Source organism: Chiloscyllium plagiosum, unplaced genomic scaffold (genome assembly GCF_037043375.1).
Source record: "Chiloscyllium plagiosum isolate Xiang-an unplaced genomic scaffold, Cpla_swu_hap1 HiC_scaffold_7, whole genome shotgun sequence".
Taxonomy (NCBI): domain Eukaryota; kingdom Metazoa; phylum Chordata; class Chondrichthyes; order Orectolobiformes; family Hemiscylliidae; genus Chiloscyllium; species Chiloscyllium plagiosum.
The window spans coordinates 66541209-66553749 of record NW_028270145.1 but is presented as its reverse complement, the minus strand read 5'-3'; the positions used below and the strand labels follow the sequence as shown (position 1 = coordinate 66553749).

General features: G+C 40.3%; 1 protein-coding gene across 3 annotated transcripts in view; it reads right to left on the bottom strand.

Annotated features, from left to right (window-relative positions):
• LOC122551630 (sodium-driven chloride bicarbonate exchanger-like) overlaps nucleotides 1-12541 on the bottom strand; it is a 285117-nt gene that overhangs the window by 81302 nt on the left and 191274 nt on the right. For all 3 annotated transcript variants that reach the window (XM_043693862.2, XM_043693863.2, XM_043693861.2), the window contains 3 exons: nucleotides 10278-10378; nucleotides 7954-8128; nucleotides 603-736 (listed from right to left, as the gene is read on the bottom strand). In XM_043693862.2, coding sequence (XP_043549797.2) covers nucleotides 603-736; nucleotides 7954-8128; nucleotides 10278-10378 — 410 coding nt within the window. The remainder of the gene's footprint in view (nucleotides 1-602; nucleotides 737-7953; nucleotides 8129-10277; nucleotides 10379-12541) is intronic.

Sequence of the window (12541 nt, the reverse complement as noted above, 5' to 3'; positions counted from 1 at the left end):
TCATTATTACAATTTCTACCATAGAACTTTCTACTTTTTGGTAATTTTGAAATACATTCCCCATACTCAGTTTTCACAATGAAAATTCTAACTACATGGGACAAGGTGACCTGTTGGGAATGAGTCTCACTTCTGCAGCTCCTTTTAACATCCATCATAACTCCTTATGACAAATCTTGTCACATGTTTCGTCAAGTACTACATGGTTCCTTCAGAGTCATCTAGTGAACAGATATTCTTTAAGCACCCAAAGGTCATCTCACAGGCATTTTGTGTGGCAGCATGGCTAGTATACAGATGCTGGCATGGTTGAAATAGGTTATAAATCACCACAAGTCATGAATTGGACCAAAACCTTTTTGCTCTAAGTGTATTCAGCACCATGTGAAACAATGTTATTATATAATGGCATCATTATAGCTGAGAAAAGGACAATTATATGTACTAAGTTCTAGCAATACATACTTTGTTGACTTAACAGATGAAAAGATGTATCACATATTATAATGGGTTGTTCAAAAAGTTAAAATTTTGAAAAAGCTGTTTTGAGAGACACTTCTCAATCTGTGTGAAAAATAAAACCCAGCAGTTGAAGTACTTACTTGCAGAATTTAAACAGGATCTTTTCAAACACCAAGACTGGTCCTGTGCTTCCTAGGATTGTTAGTGGTTGCCCTGCAAACAGTGAATATGCTATGCCTGTCATAGACGCTCCAAACAGAGACTCAATTGCACTCTGCAAAAACAAAATGGTATGGATCAATATTGATATACTGGTAAGTGTAAAGAAGAATAATGTTCTTTTCTAATTTTATTTATTTGTCCTCAATAATTTTAAGCCATTTTACTGCAAATAGCAGTTTGCCATTTTTTTTCAGAATGCACAACTTTGCTGTGGATAATTTCAGATTACAACTGGAGCATTGAAACAGGAATAGGCTATTTAGTCCTGCTCGGGCTTCAAATGAATCATGGGGGAAGTCACCCACCTCAACGCCATTTTCCGCATGATCTCTATATCCCTCAAAATCATTCGTCTCTATAAATCTCTTGGGGGTTTCTGACTTGAACAAGCTTAATGTGTTAGCTTCTATAGTCCTCTCTAGTCAAGTTTTCCAGAGATTCACCACATTCTGAGTAAAGAATTTCCTTCTCCACTCAGTCTTAAATAGTCAACCCTTAGTCTGAGATGGGAGTCCTATGATTCAAAACTCACCAGTCAGAAGAAATAATTTCTTTATATCCATCCTGTTAGGCCTTAAAGAATTTAAATTTTAATGAGATCAACTCTCATTCTTTGAACCTTTACAGAACATATGCCCAATTTTCTCAATCTCTCCAAAATTGCACCCTGCCATCCTTAGTGACCCTCTATTGCATGCCTTCCATTATAAGAATATTCTGTATGAGATAAGGAGGTCAAAACTAAACTCAATAACCCAGGTGCACTCTCACCAAGGCTCTATAAAATTGCAGGACACCTTTACTTCTTTATTCAAATCACCTTGCAATGAAAGTCAACATATCATCTACCACCCTTATTGATTGTCACACTGATATGCTACCATTTAGTGACTCACAAACAAGAATATCAGGTCCCTTTAAGGATCCATATTTCTCAATATCTCATCATTAAAGAATACTCTGAATTTCAACTGTGGATAACTTCACATTTATTCACGTAGTATTTCCTGTACCATGCTCTTGCCCATGCAATTAGCTTGTTCTAGTTTGACTGAAATCTCTTTGCATCTTCCTCACAATTTACAGTCTCACAAAGTTTTGTGTCAACAGCAAACCTGGAAATAATGTATTTGATCCCCACATCCAAATCATTTATATAGATTATGAGGTGCTGTGGACCGAGCACGGATTCTGGTAGAACCCCACTCGCCTGCCATCTTGAGAATTACCTATTTATTCCTACTCTCTGCTTTCTGCCTGATAACCAACTCTTAGTCCATAATTGTATATTACTCTCAATCAATGCACTCTAATTTTATTTAACAAACTCCTGTGTAGAACTTTATCAGATGGCTTTTAGAAATCTAAAATTCTATATACACTGGTTCTGTTTACCTGTGCCACAAGTAACATTCTCAAAAAACTCGAATAGGTTTGTTAAACAGGACTTCCCTTGCATAAATCCACATTAACTCTGTCCTATATTACTTATTCTGGATCAGTGGTGCTGGAAGAGCACAGCAGTTCAGGCAGCATCCGAGGAACAGTAAAATCGACGTTTCAGGCAAAAGTCCTTCATCAGGAATAAAGGCAGAGAGCCTGAAGGGTGGTGAGATAAATGAGAGGAGGGTGGGAATGGGGAGAAAGTAGCATATAGGTGAGTGGGGGAGGGGATGAAGGTGATAGGTGGGGGGGGGGGTGGAGGGTGGAGTGGATAGGTGGAAAAGAAGATAGGCAGGTAGGACAAGTCATGGGGACAGTGCTAAGCTGGAAGTTTGGAACTAGAGTGAGGTGGGGGAAGGGGAAATGAGGAAACTGTTGAAGTCCACTTTGATGCCCTGGGGTTGAAGTGTTCCGAGGCGGAAGATGAGGCGTTCTTCCTCCAGGCATCTGGTGGTGAGGGAGCAGTGGTGGAGGTGGCCCAGGACCTCCATGTCCTCGGCAGAGTGGGAGGGGGGAGTTGAAATGTTGGGCCACAGGGCGGTGGGGTTGATTGGTGCGGGTGTCCTGGAGATGTTCCCTAAAGTGCTCTGCTAGGAGGCGTCCAGTCTCCCCAATGTAGAGGAGACTGCATCGGGAGCAATGGATACAATAAATGAAATTGGTGGATGTGCAGGTAAAACTTTGATGGATGTGGAAGGCTCCTTTGGGACCTTGGATGGAGATTAGGGAGGAGGTAGGGTGGGAAGAGGAGTAATCCAGGTATCTGTTTGTAAAAAAAAAGTCAGTGTCAAGTCGGTGTCATTAATGGAGATGGAGAGGTCCAGGAAGGGGAGGGAGGTGTCAGAGATGGTCCAGGTAAATTTAAAGGTCAGGGTGGAATGTGTTGGTGAAGTTGATGAATTGCTCAACCTCCTCACGGGAGTACGAGGTGGCGCCAATGCAGTCATCAATGTAGCGGAGGAAGAGGTGGGGAGTGGTGCCGGTGTAATTACGGAAGATCGACTGTTCTACGTAGCCAACAAAGAGACAGGCATAGCTGGGGCCCATACATGTGCCCATGGCTACACCTTTGGTCTGGAGGAAGTGGGAGGGTTCGAAGGAGAAATTGTTAAGGGCGAGGACCAGTTCGGCCAAACGAATGAGAGTGTCGGTGGAAGGGTACTGTTGGGGACGTCAGGAGAGGAAAAAACGGAGGGCTTGGAGGCCCTGATTATGGCGGATGGAGGTGTAGAGGGATTGGATATCCATGGTGAAGATGAGGCATTGGGGGCCGGGAAAACAGAAGTCTTGGAAGAGGTGGAGGGCGTGGGTGGTGTCTCGAACGTATGTGGGGAGTTCCTGGACTAGGGGGGTTAAGACAGTGGCCGAGGTAGGTAGAAATGAGTTCAGTGGGGCAGGAGCATGCTGAAACAATGGGTCGGCCAGGGTGGTCAGGCTTGTGGATCTTGGGAAGGGCTGAGAATCCAGAACCTGGTTTCCAGCATCTGTAATCATTGCTTTTACCTATTTTACTTATCATTAGCGTTCAGTTAGTTATGTCACCCATTATAATAGATTCTAACACTTACTCTACCACTGATGTTATTAGCGAATACAATCTTGTAGTGATGCTGAGGCCAAATGGAACGAGGGAACAGGAAATTGTTAATTCCTAATTGAGGGTAACTGGGTGAGAATTGGACTGGGCATATTTAGGTGGGGAAGTAGAAATCAGCAGTGTTAGAGAGTCGGTTGAGAGAGTTGTAATAAAATTCTGACTAGAAAAACACATGTCTATATTCTGTCTCACAAACATTTAAAATCTAATGATTAACAATTGACATCAAAGTAACAGGTCTATCATTCTCTATTCTCCTTTGCCTCCTATAAACATTGAAGTTACATTTCCAATGATGTACAAATCTAAACATTTATCATTGTCTGCATATAAATTCCAAATAAATTGCAAAACATTGCTGGTTTTAAAGGTATTCTTCAATGCAAAAGGCTTGGAGGCCTTTGTCATGGCAGATGGATGTGTATATGAACTAGATGTCCATGTTGAAGATGAGGCGTTAGGGGCCAGGGAAAGGAAATTCATGGAGGAGGTGGAGGGCATGGGTGGTGTCCCAAATGTAGATGGGGAATTCCTGGAGAAGGGAGGAGAGGACAGTGTCAAGGTATGTAGAGATGAGTTCGGTGGGGCAGGAGCAGGCCGAGATGATAGGTCAATCAGGGCAGTCAGGTTTGTGAATATTAGGTAGGAGTTGGAACTGGGCTGTGCAGGGTTCCCAGACTATGAGGTTATAGGCTGTGGATGGGAGATCCTCTGAGGTAATGATGTTGTGTATGTCCGAGAGATAATGCAGCATCTGAAGATAGCTCTGCAAGGACACTACAATGTTGAACCCTGTAGTAATATCTTTAGGCAGAGATGTTTGTCATGGATGGCCCTCCAGGCACAATCAATGCTTGTCTTAGTGTGCATCCAGGGAACAGCCCTTAGAGCACAAAATCCTGCATCAGAGTTGTTTGGGGCAAATGGTGACATGAATATCTCCAAGCCTTCTTTGTAAAGGCACATTCCTGAAGGAGAAATGTGACAGTCTCTTCACCAGCTCAGCCACTTCAAGGGCACCATGTGGTGGTGCACAAGAGATCAAATGTGCATAAAGGATCTGACAGGCAGTGCCCTTCTCACCACTGGCTAAGCTACATTTTGATATTTGTTGGAAAGTTCTGGTGATGAGGAATTCTGCCAAATGACAGAATTCTTTGACAGTCTGCTCAGTGAACCACACGACAGGATTCACTCACTCCTTTTCCAGCAGGGTCTTGAGGATGTTACCTGTTGACCACTTCCTGATGGACTTGTGGTCAAAGGTGTTTTTCTTTGCAAATTTCTCTACGAAGACAGGTGACATGGAACAGTCCAACTACTTGGAGTATTCTGCAATGCCACAGCCAGACCAATCCTTCACAACACCAGGGATAGGTAGAACATCAGTTCAGTGTCTCATCAATGGTTATCCCAAGGCTATTGATAGTGGGAGAAACAATGATGCTGAAGCCATAGGGTAATGATTTGATTCTTTCTTTTTGGAGAAGAGGATTGCATGGCATTTTGATAGTGCAACTATTACTAGCCACTGATCAATCCAAGCCTGGATATCAACTAAATCTTGCTACATATGTGTAATGAATATTGTGCCATCATCAGTGAAGCTCCCCACTTATGACCTCATTATGGAGGGAAGATCATTGATGAAGCATCTGAAGGTAGCTGTGCAAGGACGCTATCATGTTGAACTCCTACAGTAATATCTTTGGGTAGAGATGTTTGTTCTCTGAAAATCACAACCATTTTCCATTAAGTTAAAAAAAAAAGAGTTTTCCCCATGAAAACTCAGTATTGATAATGATCCTTTATGTAATACTTGGTCAAATGCTGCATCAATATTAAGGGTAGTTATGCTCACCTCACATCTAGAATAGGGCTCTTTTATGCATGTTTGGACCAAGCCAGTAATGGAGATTAGGAGCTCAGTGACCCTGGCAGAACCCAAACTGAGCATCAGTGCACAGCTTATTCCTTTGTTGCTTGATTACATTGTCCATGAGCCTTTCCATTATTTTGCTGATGATCAAGGGAAAACTGACAAAGTAATAATTGATTGGGCTGAATTTGTCCTGGTTTTGTGAACCAGATAAACCTGGATAATTTTGCACATTGTCACATAAATGCCAGTGTGGCAACTGCACTGGAACAGCCAAGCTTAATGCACAGCATGTTCTGGAGAACATTGCTTTTTCAGAATCCAATAACAACTTTCCTGACATCATATGCAATGAATTGATTTGGCTAAAGGTATGCATCAGTAATGTTGGGGAGTTCAGAAGAGGTTGAGAAGGATCATCCATTTGGCACTTCTCATTGTAGATGGATGCAAAAGATTCAGCCTTATCTTTTGCATTGACTAGATGTACCAGGACTGTACAGCTTAGACCTGATCATTGGTTGTGGTATCGTCTAGCCCTAGTTATTGTATTCCACTTTTGCGTTTGGCATGCAAGTAGTCCTGTTTTGTAGCTTCACCAAGTTAACACTTGTACACTTGTCTTATGAGCAATAAGCATATCCAGAAGATTAATCAAATATTGAAATTACTTCATCTTTATTTATTTTGGGGAAATTGAAAACTGCATACTGTAATGGAATCCATGGCTTAAGCCTCATATTTTTTTGAAACAGATCTTAAATGAAAAGGGAAACTGAGAAAGAAATCTGACTTTTCCTGTTTCTAAGGAAACCAAAATTTCTGGGCAGATTGAAACTGAGGTTGGAATGCAACATTCCTGATTAAAAGAATAAAGACTCCTACCTCTGTAGATTTTGATCCCAGGTATGATAAAAGCAGATTGAAGATTAAAAAATTAGATCCAGAAGCTGAGAATAAACAAAGGTTCCTGTTACTTGAAGATAACGTAGTTATATCTACACTATTCAGACCATTGCAAGCAGAGTTGAGGTTTTGCAGACATGTGCCAATTTAGATGAAGACCAGGTTTGTGGGAATTGAGCTGATTGTGTGTGACCGTCAGCTGAAGATCAGGAACATATCCTGGAAGAGGAGCATCTGAAATTTCCGGTAAGGAGGACAGAGTTTTGACGGACTTTGTACAAGATTGATGACATATATTCTGTGTAGATGGCTGAACCAATGTTTCAGACCTATCTTAGTTTAATCTGCCATTTAATGTGTAATTTATGCCTAGGTTATGATTGACCACAATTTGCCACTAGATTTATGTTTAACTTATGTAATTCAGGGTTTTAAAGTAAAAGTAATTAGCTATGACTGTATTTAATGTTTGCTTTGTTTGGCTCCTGAACCGTACAAATCTTTTTGTGTTAAACAATAGAAATATTCAAAGTTTGTGCGAAGATTTGTAGCTCGGGTGCTCGTTGTTGTGGTTCTGTTCGCCGAGCTGGAAGTTTTGTTGCAAACGTTTCATCCCCTGGCTAGGTGATATCATCAGTGCTTGGGAGCCTCCTGCGAAGCGCTTCTTTGATGTTTCCTCCGGTGTTTATAGTGGTCTGTCCCTGCCGCTTCCGGTTGTCAGTTTCAGCTGTCCGCTGTAGTGGTTGGTATATTGGGTCCAGGTCGATATGTTTGTTGATGGAGTTTGTGGATGAATACCATGCCTCTAGGAATTCCCTGGCTGTTCTCTGTCTGGTTTGCCCTATGATAGTAGTGTTGTCCCAGTCGAATTCATGTTGCTTGTTGTCTGCGTGTGTGGCTACTAAGGATAGCTGGTCGTGTTGTTTCGTGGCTAGTTGATAGCTCTGCAAGGACATTAGTTTATTAGGCAGGGACAGACCACTATAAACACCGGAGGAAACATCAAAGAAGCGCTTCGCAGGAGGCTCCCAAGCACTGATGATGTCGCCTAGCCAGGGGATGAAATGTTTGCAACAAAAACTTCCAGCTCGGCGAACAGAACCACAACAATAGAAATCTTGTGGTTTCATGCTTTCAGCAATTGACTGAGATTTTGGGTTTCTTTCTCAACCAATATCATAACAATTGAGAGTAATGGTTGATGTCAAATTATGAAATTGATTTAAATAATTAACCATGCAAGTTGATATAGTATTTGTGAATAATTTAAATTTATGCAAAATCTTGTAGAATCTTACACCACCTAGTCATTGTTGGAACAAAAAGAGAGCGACTGTTTACATTTTAATGGAACACAAATATTGCTTTCTCTGAATAACAATAATAATAAAATAAATTCTCAACACTGAATTATATATTCTAGAAGAATAATTATTATTCTTACAATGCAACCTTCTGTAGCTTCTCCAAGCAGACCACCAAATGTGATAACAGGGGACATACACGCACAGTACAGGAACAGAAAGGATGCTACACATTGTAAGTTGATAGCATCTCTAAAATCACTCCAGTAATATGGAATTTTTCTTTTGATGTCTTCACATAATCCACCAAATATCCTGGTTTTGGAAAAATCAAAAGAAAATTCAGTACAAAACACATGGCTTGAATTAATCTAACATACCAATTATTCATTTACTAATCTATAAATATAAAGTTTTATGGCCAATTGGTAAACAAAGTGTTGAAAATACCCTAAAAGGTCTTACTGCACTCAAAATACTGGCTCTGCTTTTCACTCCACAGACACTGCTAGACCAATCTCAGTTTTTCCAGCACATCTGCTGTTTATTTCAGACCTTCATCTAAAGTATTTCACTTTTGCTGAAAATATTCAACAACTCTGTTGAGTTAACATTTCAAGTTAATTATTAGTTCTTCAGAAAAGCCCCTGTCTGAACAGATACCACTGAATCTGCTGTGTATTTCCAGCATTAACTGTATTTATTCCAAAGTCAGAAGTCACAAGACACCACATAATAGCCATTTATGTGAAATCACAATCTTTTGGAGTGCTGCTCCTTTATCAGGTGAAGGCAACCGGTTAGACCATAGTCTGATGTGTGACTTCTGACTTTATCCACTGCAGTCCAACACCAGTACCTCCACATCATCATATTTATTCTAAATGTTGCTGGATATAAACTATCTTTGCTCTGTGGCTCAAGTTTAATCTACAGTTTCTAAATCTCAGCCAGACATTAGCACCCTACATCAGGGAGACATTATTTAACCAAAATTCCCACTCATCGTTGTTATTAAATGCAAACAAGAACTCTCGGAAAGAAGTTCCCAACTCTGAATTCAAGTCAGAGACTTCAGAAGTTTTTGATTTACTTAACTTAATAGTTACCCATCATAACAGTTAATCAGAATGGGGATAAAACCTATTCTAACTCTTCATTAACAATTTCATTAACACCCAATTACTCACACAGATAACCGCTCCTCCAACCCAATACCAATGTCCCTCAATGGCATCAGACACCCCCTTATTAACTCCCCAACTCCCAAATGTTCACCCTCCCTCCACTGGTCAACCGACTGCATCCTCCACTGACTTGCCCAAACTACTCCCTCTCACCCACCTGCCATCAGATCCCCTCACCACTGACCTGCCATCCTAGTCTCACCTAAGCACCTGCCACCATAATCTCTTATCTACCATCTCATTCTCCCATCTCCATCACAATCCTCACCCCTTTAACTGTTACCATCTCCCTACACAGAAGATGCTCTGACCCTTTAATGACATGCCACCCAATCCACTCATCCACTTGCCTAGTCCCAACTGATACCCTAAAACGTATTTGTTACCTTACCTGCTTGCCATCCTATCCCTTCAGTCACTTAACCAGTCTCCTAACTCGCACCAATCTGGCACTTTATACCCTTACCTGCCTAATATCCAGCCCTCTTACCTACTTGGCACTCCACTTCTCACCCACATATGTGCCACTCTACCCCCATATACACCTCTCATCCTATACACCCTATCTCATCATTCGCTGATGTTTTAGGCTTACTTTTTCTCAGAAGTTTAACAAAAAGACTTGAAGATCTTTAAACTGTCTTTTTTTCTGGAATACAACAGCTAAGGTGCTAAAATGAGGCATGGCTTCTGGAAAGATTGACAAATGCTGTCTGCATGGTTTTCTAGATTGCATCTATTGAAAAAGATCCTGCATCAGAAAGTTGTGTCCAAAATATTGTACCAAGGCCTTTTGGCTGATCTGGCTCAGAAAGAGACTCTGGTCCAGCTTGGAAGATTTGGGCCCATATATTTATACTCAAAGTCTTGTTACTAACTTTTAGTGTCAGCAGCTTATTGATCCTTTACAACTTCCATCCTATAAACTGGCTCACTGCAGTCTATACCTGAAAGTTGTTTAAATACAACACTGTTACAGTCATGTGTTGGAATTCAGTTAATCTCTCAGAACTGTCAGAATGAAATTACTATGCCATTACACAGGATCTTATATCTTGTTACAGAAAGGAAGACTATTGTTTACTTCTGCTGCTTGTCCCTAATTAAAATTTTTCTAAGGAAAATGTTTGTAGAGGTTGTGAAAACCATAAATTGCTAACATAAGTTCAATATTTCCTCCAAATTAAAGTAAAGTAATAGCCTGAGAGCTTTAGAACATAATGGGATTTTACAACATGAAGTTAGGTTGTTTTAAAATGAATGCTTCTTGCACCAACCTTCCTGTCCTCTGTAGCTCAGGTCCACTATGCATTTCAAATGGGTCAGAATCCCCATGAGCTGTGGTTCCATTTGGAATCCCTGGAATTTTTCTTTTCTCCTGCATAAGTTACAAGCAATAAGAGCAGGAAAATATAGAATTTCAAGATTCAAGTGTAGAACTTGTCATCAAAAAAGCTTGCAAAATAATATCAAATGTGCATTTTTTTGCGTAGACAATTTTTATGCAAACATTAATTTAACCCAATGACTAAAACTGGTGCGCACACAGAAATGAAATATCAATATTTTACATTCATCTGATAGAAGCTGCACTCAAATCTGCCATTCCTGGAATCCTGCATAACACTTAAAGCTCGATCAATGTCACACAAAAAAAAAACTCATAGTATCACATGGCTGACTGTGGGAATTTGCTGAGTACATACTGGCTTTCATGTTTCCATACAGTAACTATGCTTCAAAATTACTTCATTGGCTGGAAAGCACATTGCGATGCAAGGTGGAAAATTTGCTATGTAAAATATAATTATTTCTTCTTTGTCTCTTATAAAAATCTTATTCAGCAGCTTATTTACATTTTATTATAAATGACTGTTCTCACTATAAATCATGGAAATTGTATAATTTCTAAAATATAAAAGCAATTACTTGAGGAAAACCTTAAATCAGAACAGCCCAGATCATCAACGATTAGACAGTACATTAAATGAAAGGGGGAAACCTAACTAATATCTGGTGATATACACCAGCTGTATCTTTGAAGTAACAAGTTAAGTTTGGATATTTTGAATATACAATTCCACCAGTTTTATGTTAAAAATAAATTCAGCATTTCATGTTCAAATATCCAGTAGAAACAAGAAGCCAGAAATCCTCTGACATCATGGGAAAAGAGTTTTCAAAATTGCATTCAGAAAATCATTCTGGTACAACATTGCTCAGACTCAAGCTTTCAAGGAATAGTTTTTGGAATACATAAAACCAACTTCGAATATTTGTTTCATATGTCATAATTATGTCAGCAAACAATGCACACCTTTATAATGAGAAAATCAGCTCATAATTTAGAAATTATGAAATGGGCATCTTCAGAATTTGCTAGTCAATATATGCCTCTCTGCCAACCGGCATACTGCCCATAAACTCTTTTCCATTACTTATTCATGGAATGTGGATCTTTCTGACATGGCTAGAACTAACTGGCCTCCATCATTGCTATTGAGGTGGTGATGATTTGCCTCCGTGAACTGCTCTAGTCCATTTGGTGTAGGGACACCCTCAATGCTGATAGGGAGGCAGTTCCAGAATTTTGACCAGGGACATTAAAGGTACAATGATATAGCCAGGATGATTAGTGGCTTGGAAGGCAGCTTTCAGGAGACCATATTCACAAGTACCTGCTGCCTTTGTCCTAGATGGTAGTGGTCATGGGTTTGGAAAGTGCTATCTGAGCAGCCTTGGTGATTTTCTGCAGGGCATTTTGTAGATAGTAAACACCGCTATTGAACATGGATAGTAGAGAAATTGAACGTTTGTGGATGTGGTGCCAATCTAACAGGCTATTTTGCCTTCGATGATGTCAAGCATCTTGAGTGTTGTTGGAGCTGCACTCATCCAGCAAGTTGGGAGTTTTCTATCACACCCCTGACCTGTAATCTTGCAAGTGTTGGACAGGCTTTGGTGAGTCAGGAGTGAGTTAGTTGCTGCAGGATTCTGAGCCTCTTACATGCTCTTGTAGCTGCTGCATTTATATGCCTAGTCCAGTTTAGCTTCTGGTCTCTAGTAACCACAAAAATGTTAATAGTGGAAGGTTTAATGATGTTATTAAACATCAAAGGACAATGGTTAGATTATTTTTTGGAGGGGGGTGATGTAATTTGTGTAACACGAACGTCACTTGCCACTTTTCAAATGGTCCAGATCTTCCTAAATTTGGATTGTTTCAGTTCTGAGGAATCATGAATGGTCTTGAAAATTGTGCAATCATCATTGAATAAAGCACCTTTTGAATTTATGTCAGAAGTAAGGTCATTGATGAAGCAGCTGAAGGTTGGTGGGCTTAGGACACTACGCTGAGGAACTTCTGCAGAGACGTCCTGGAGCTGAAATGACTAATCTCCAACAACCCACAGCCATTTTCCTTTATGCTAAGTATGACCTCAAGAGTGCAGCGCTTTTTCCTTGATTTCTACTGGCTCTTGTTTTAGTGGGATTTTTTGATGCCGTACTCAGTCAAATGTGGCCTTGATGTCAAGGGAAC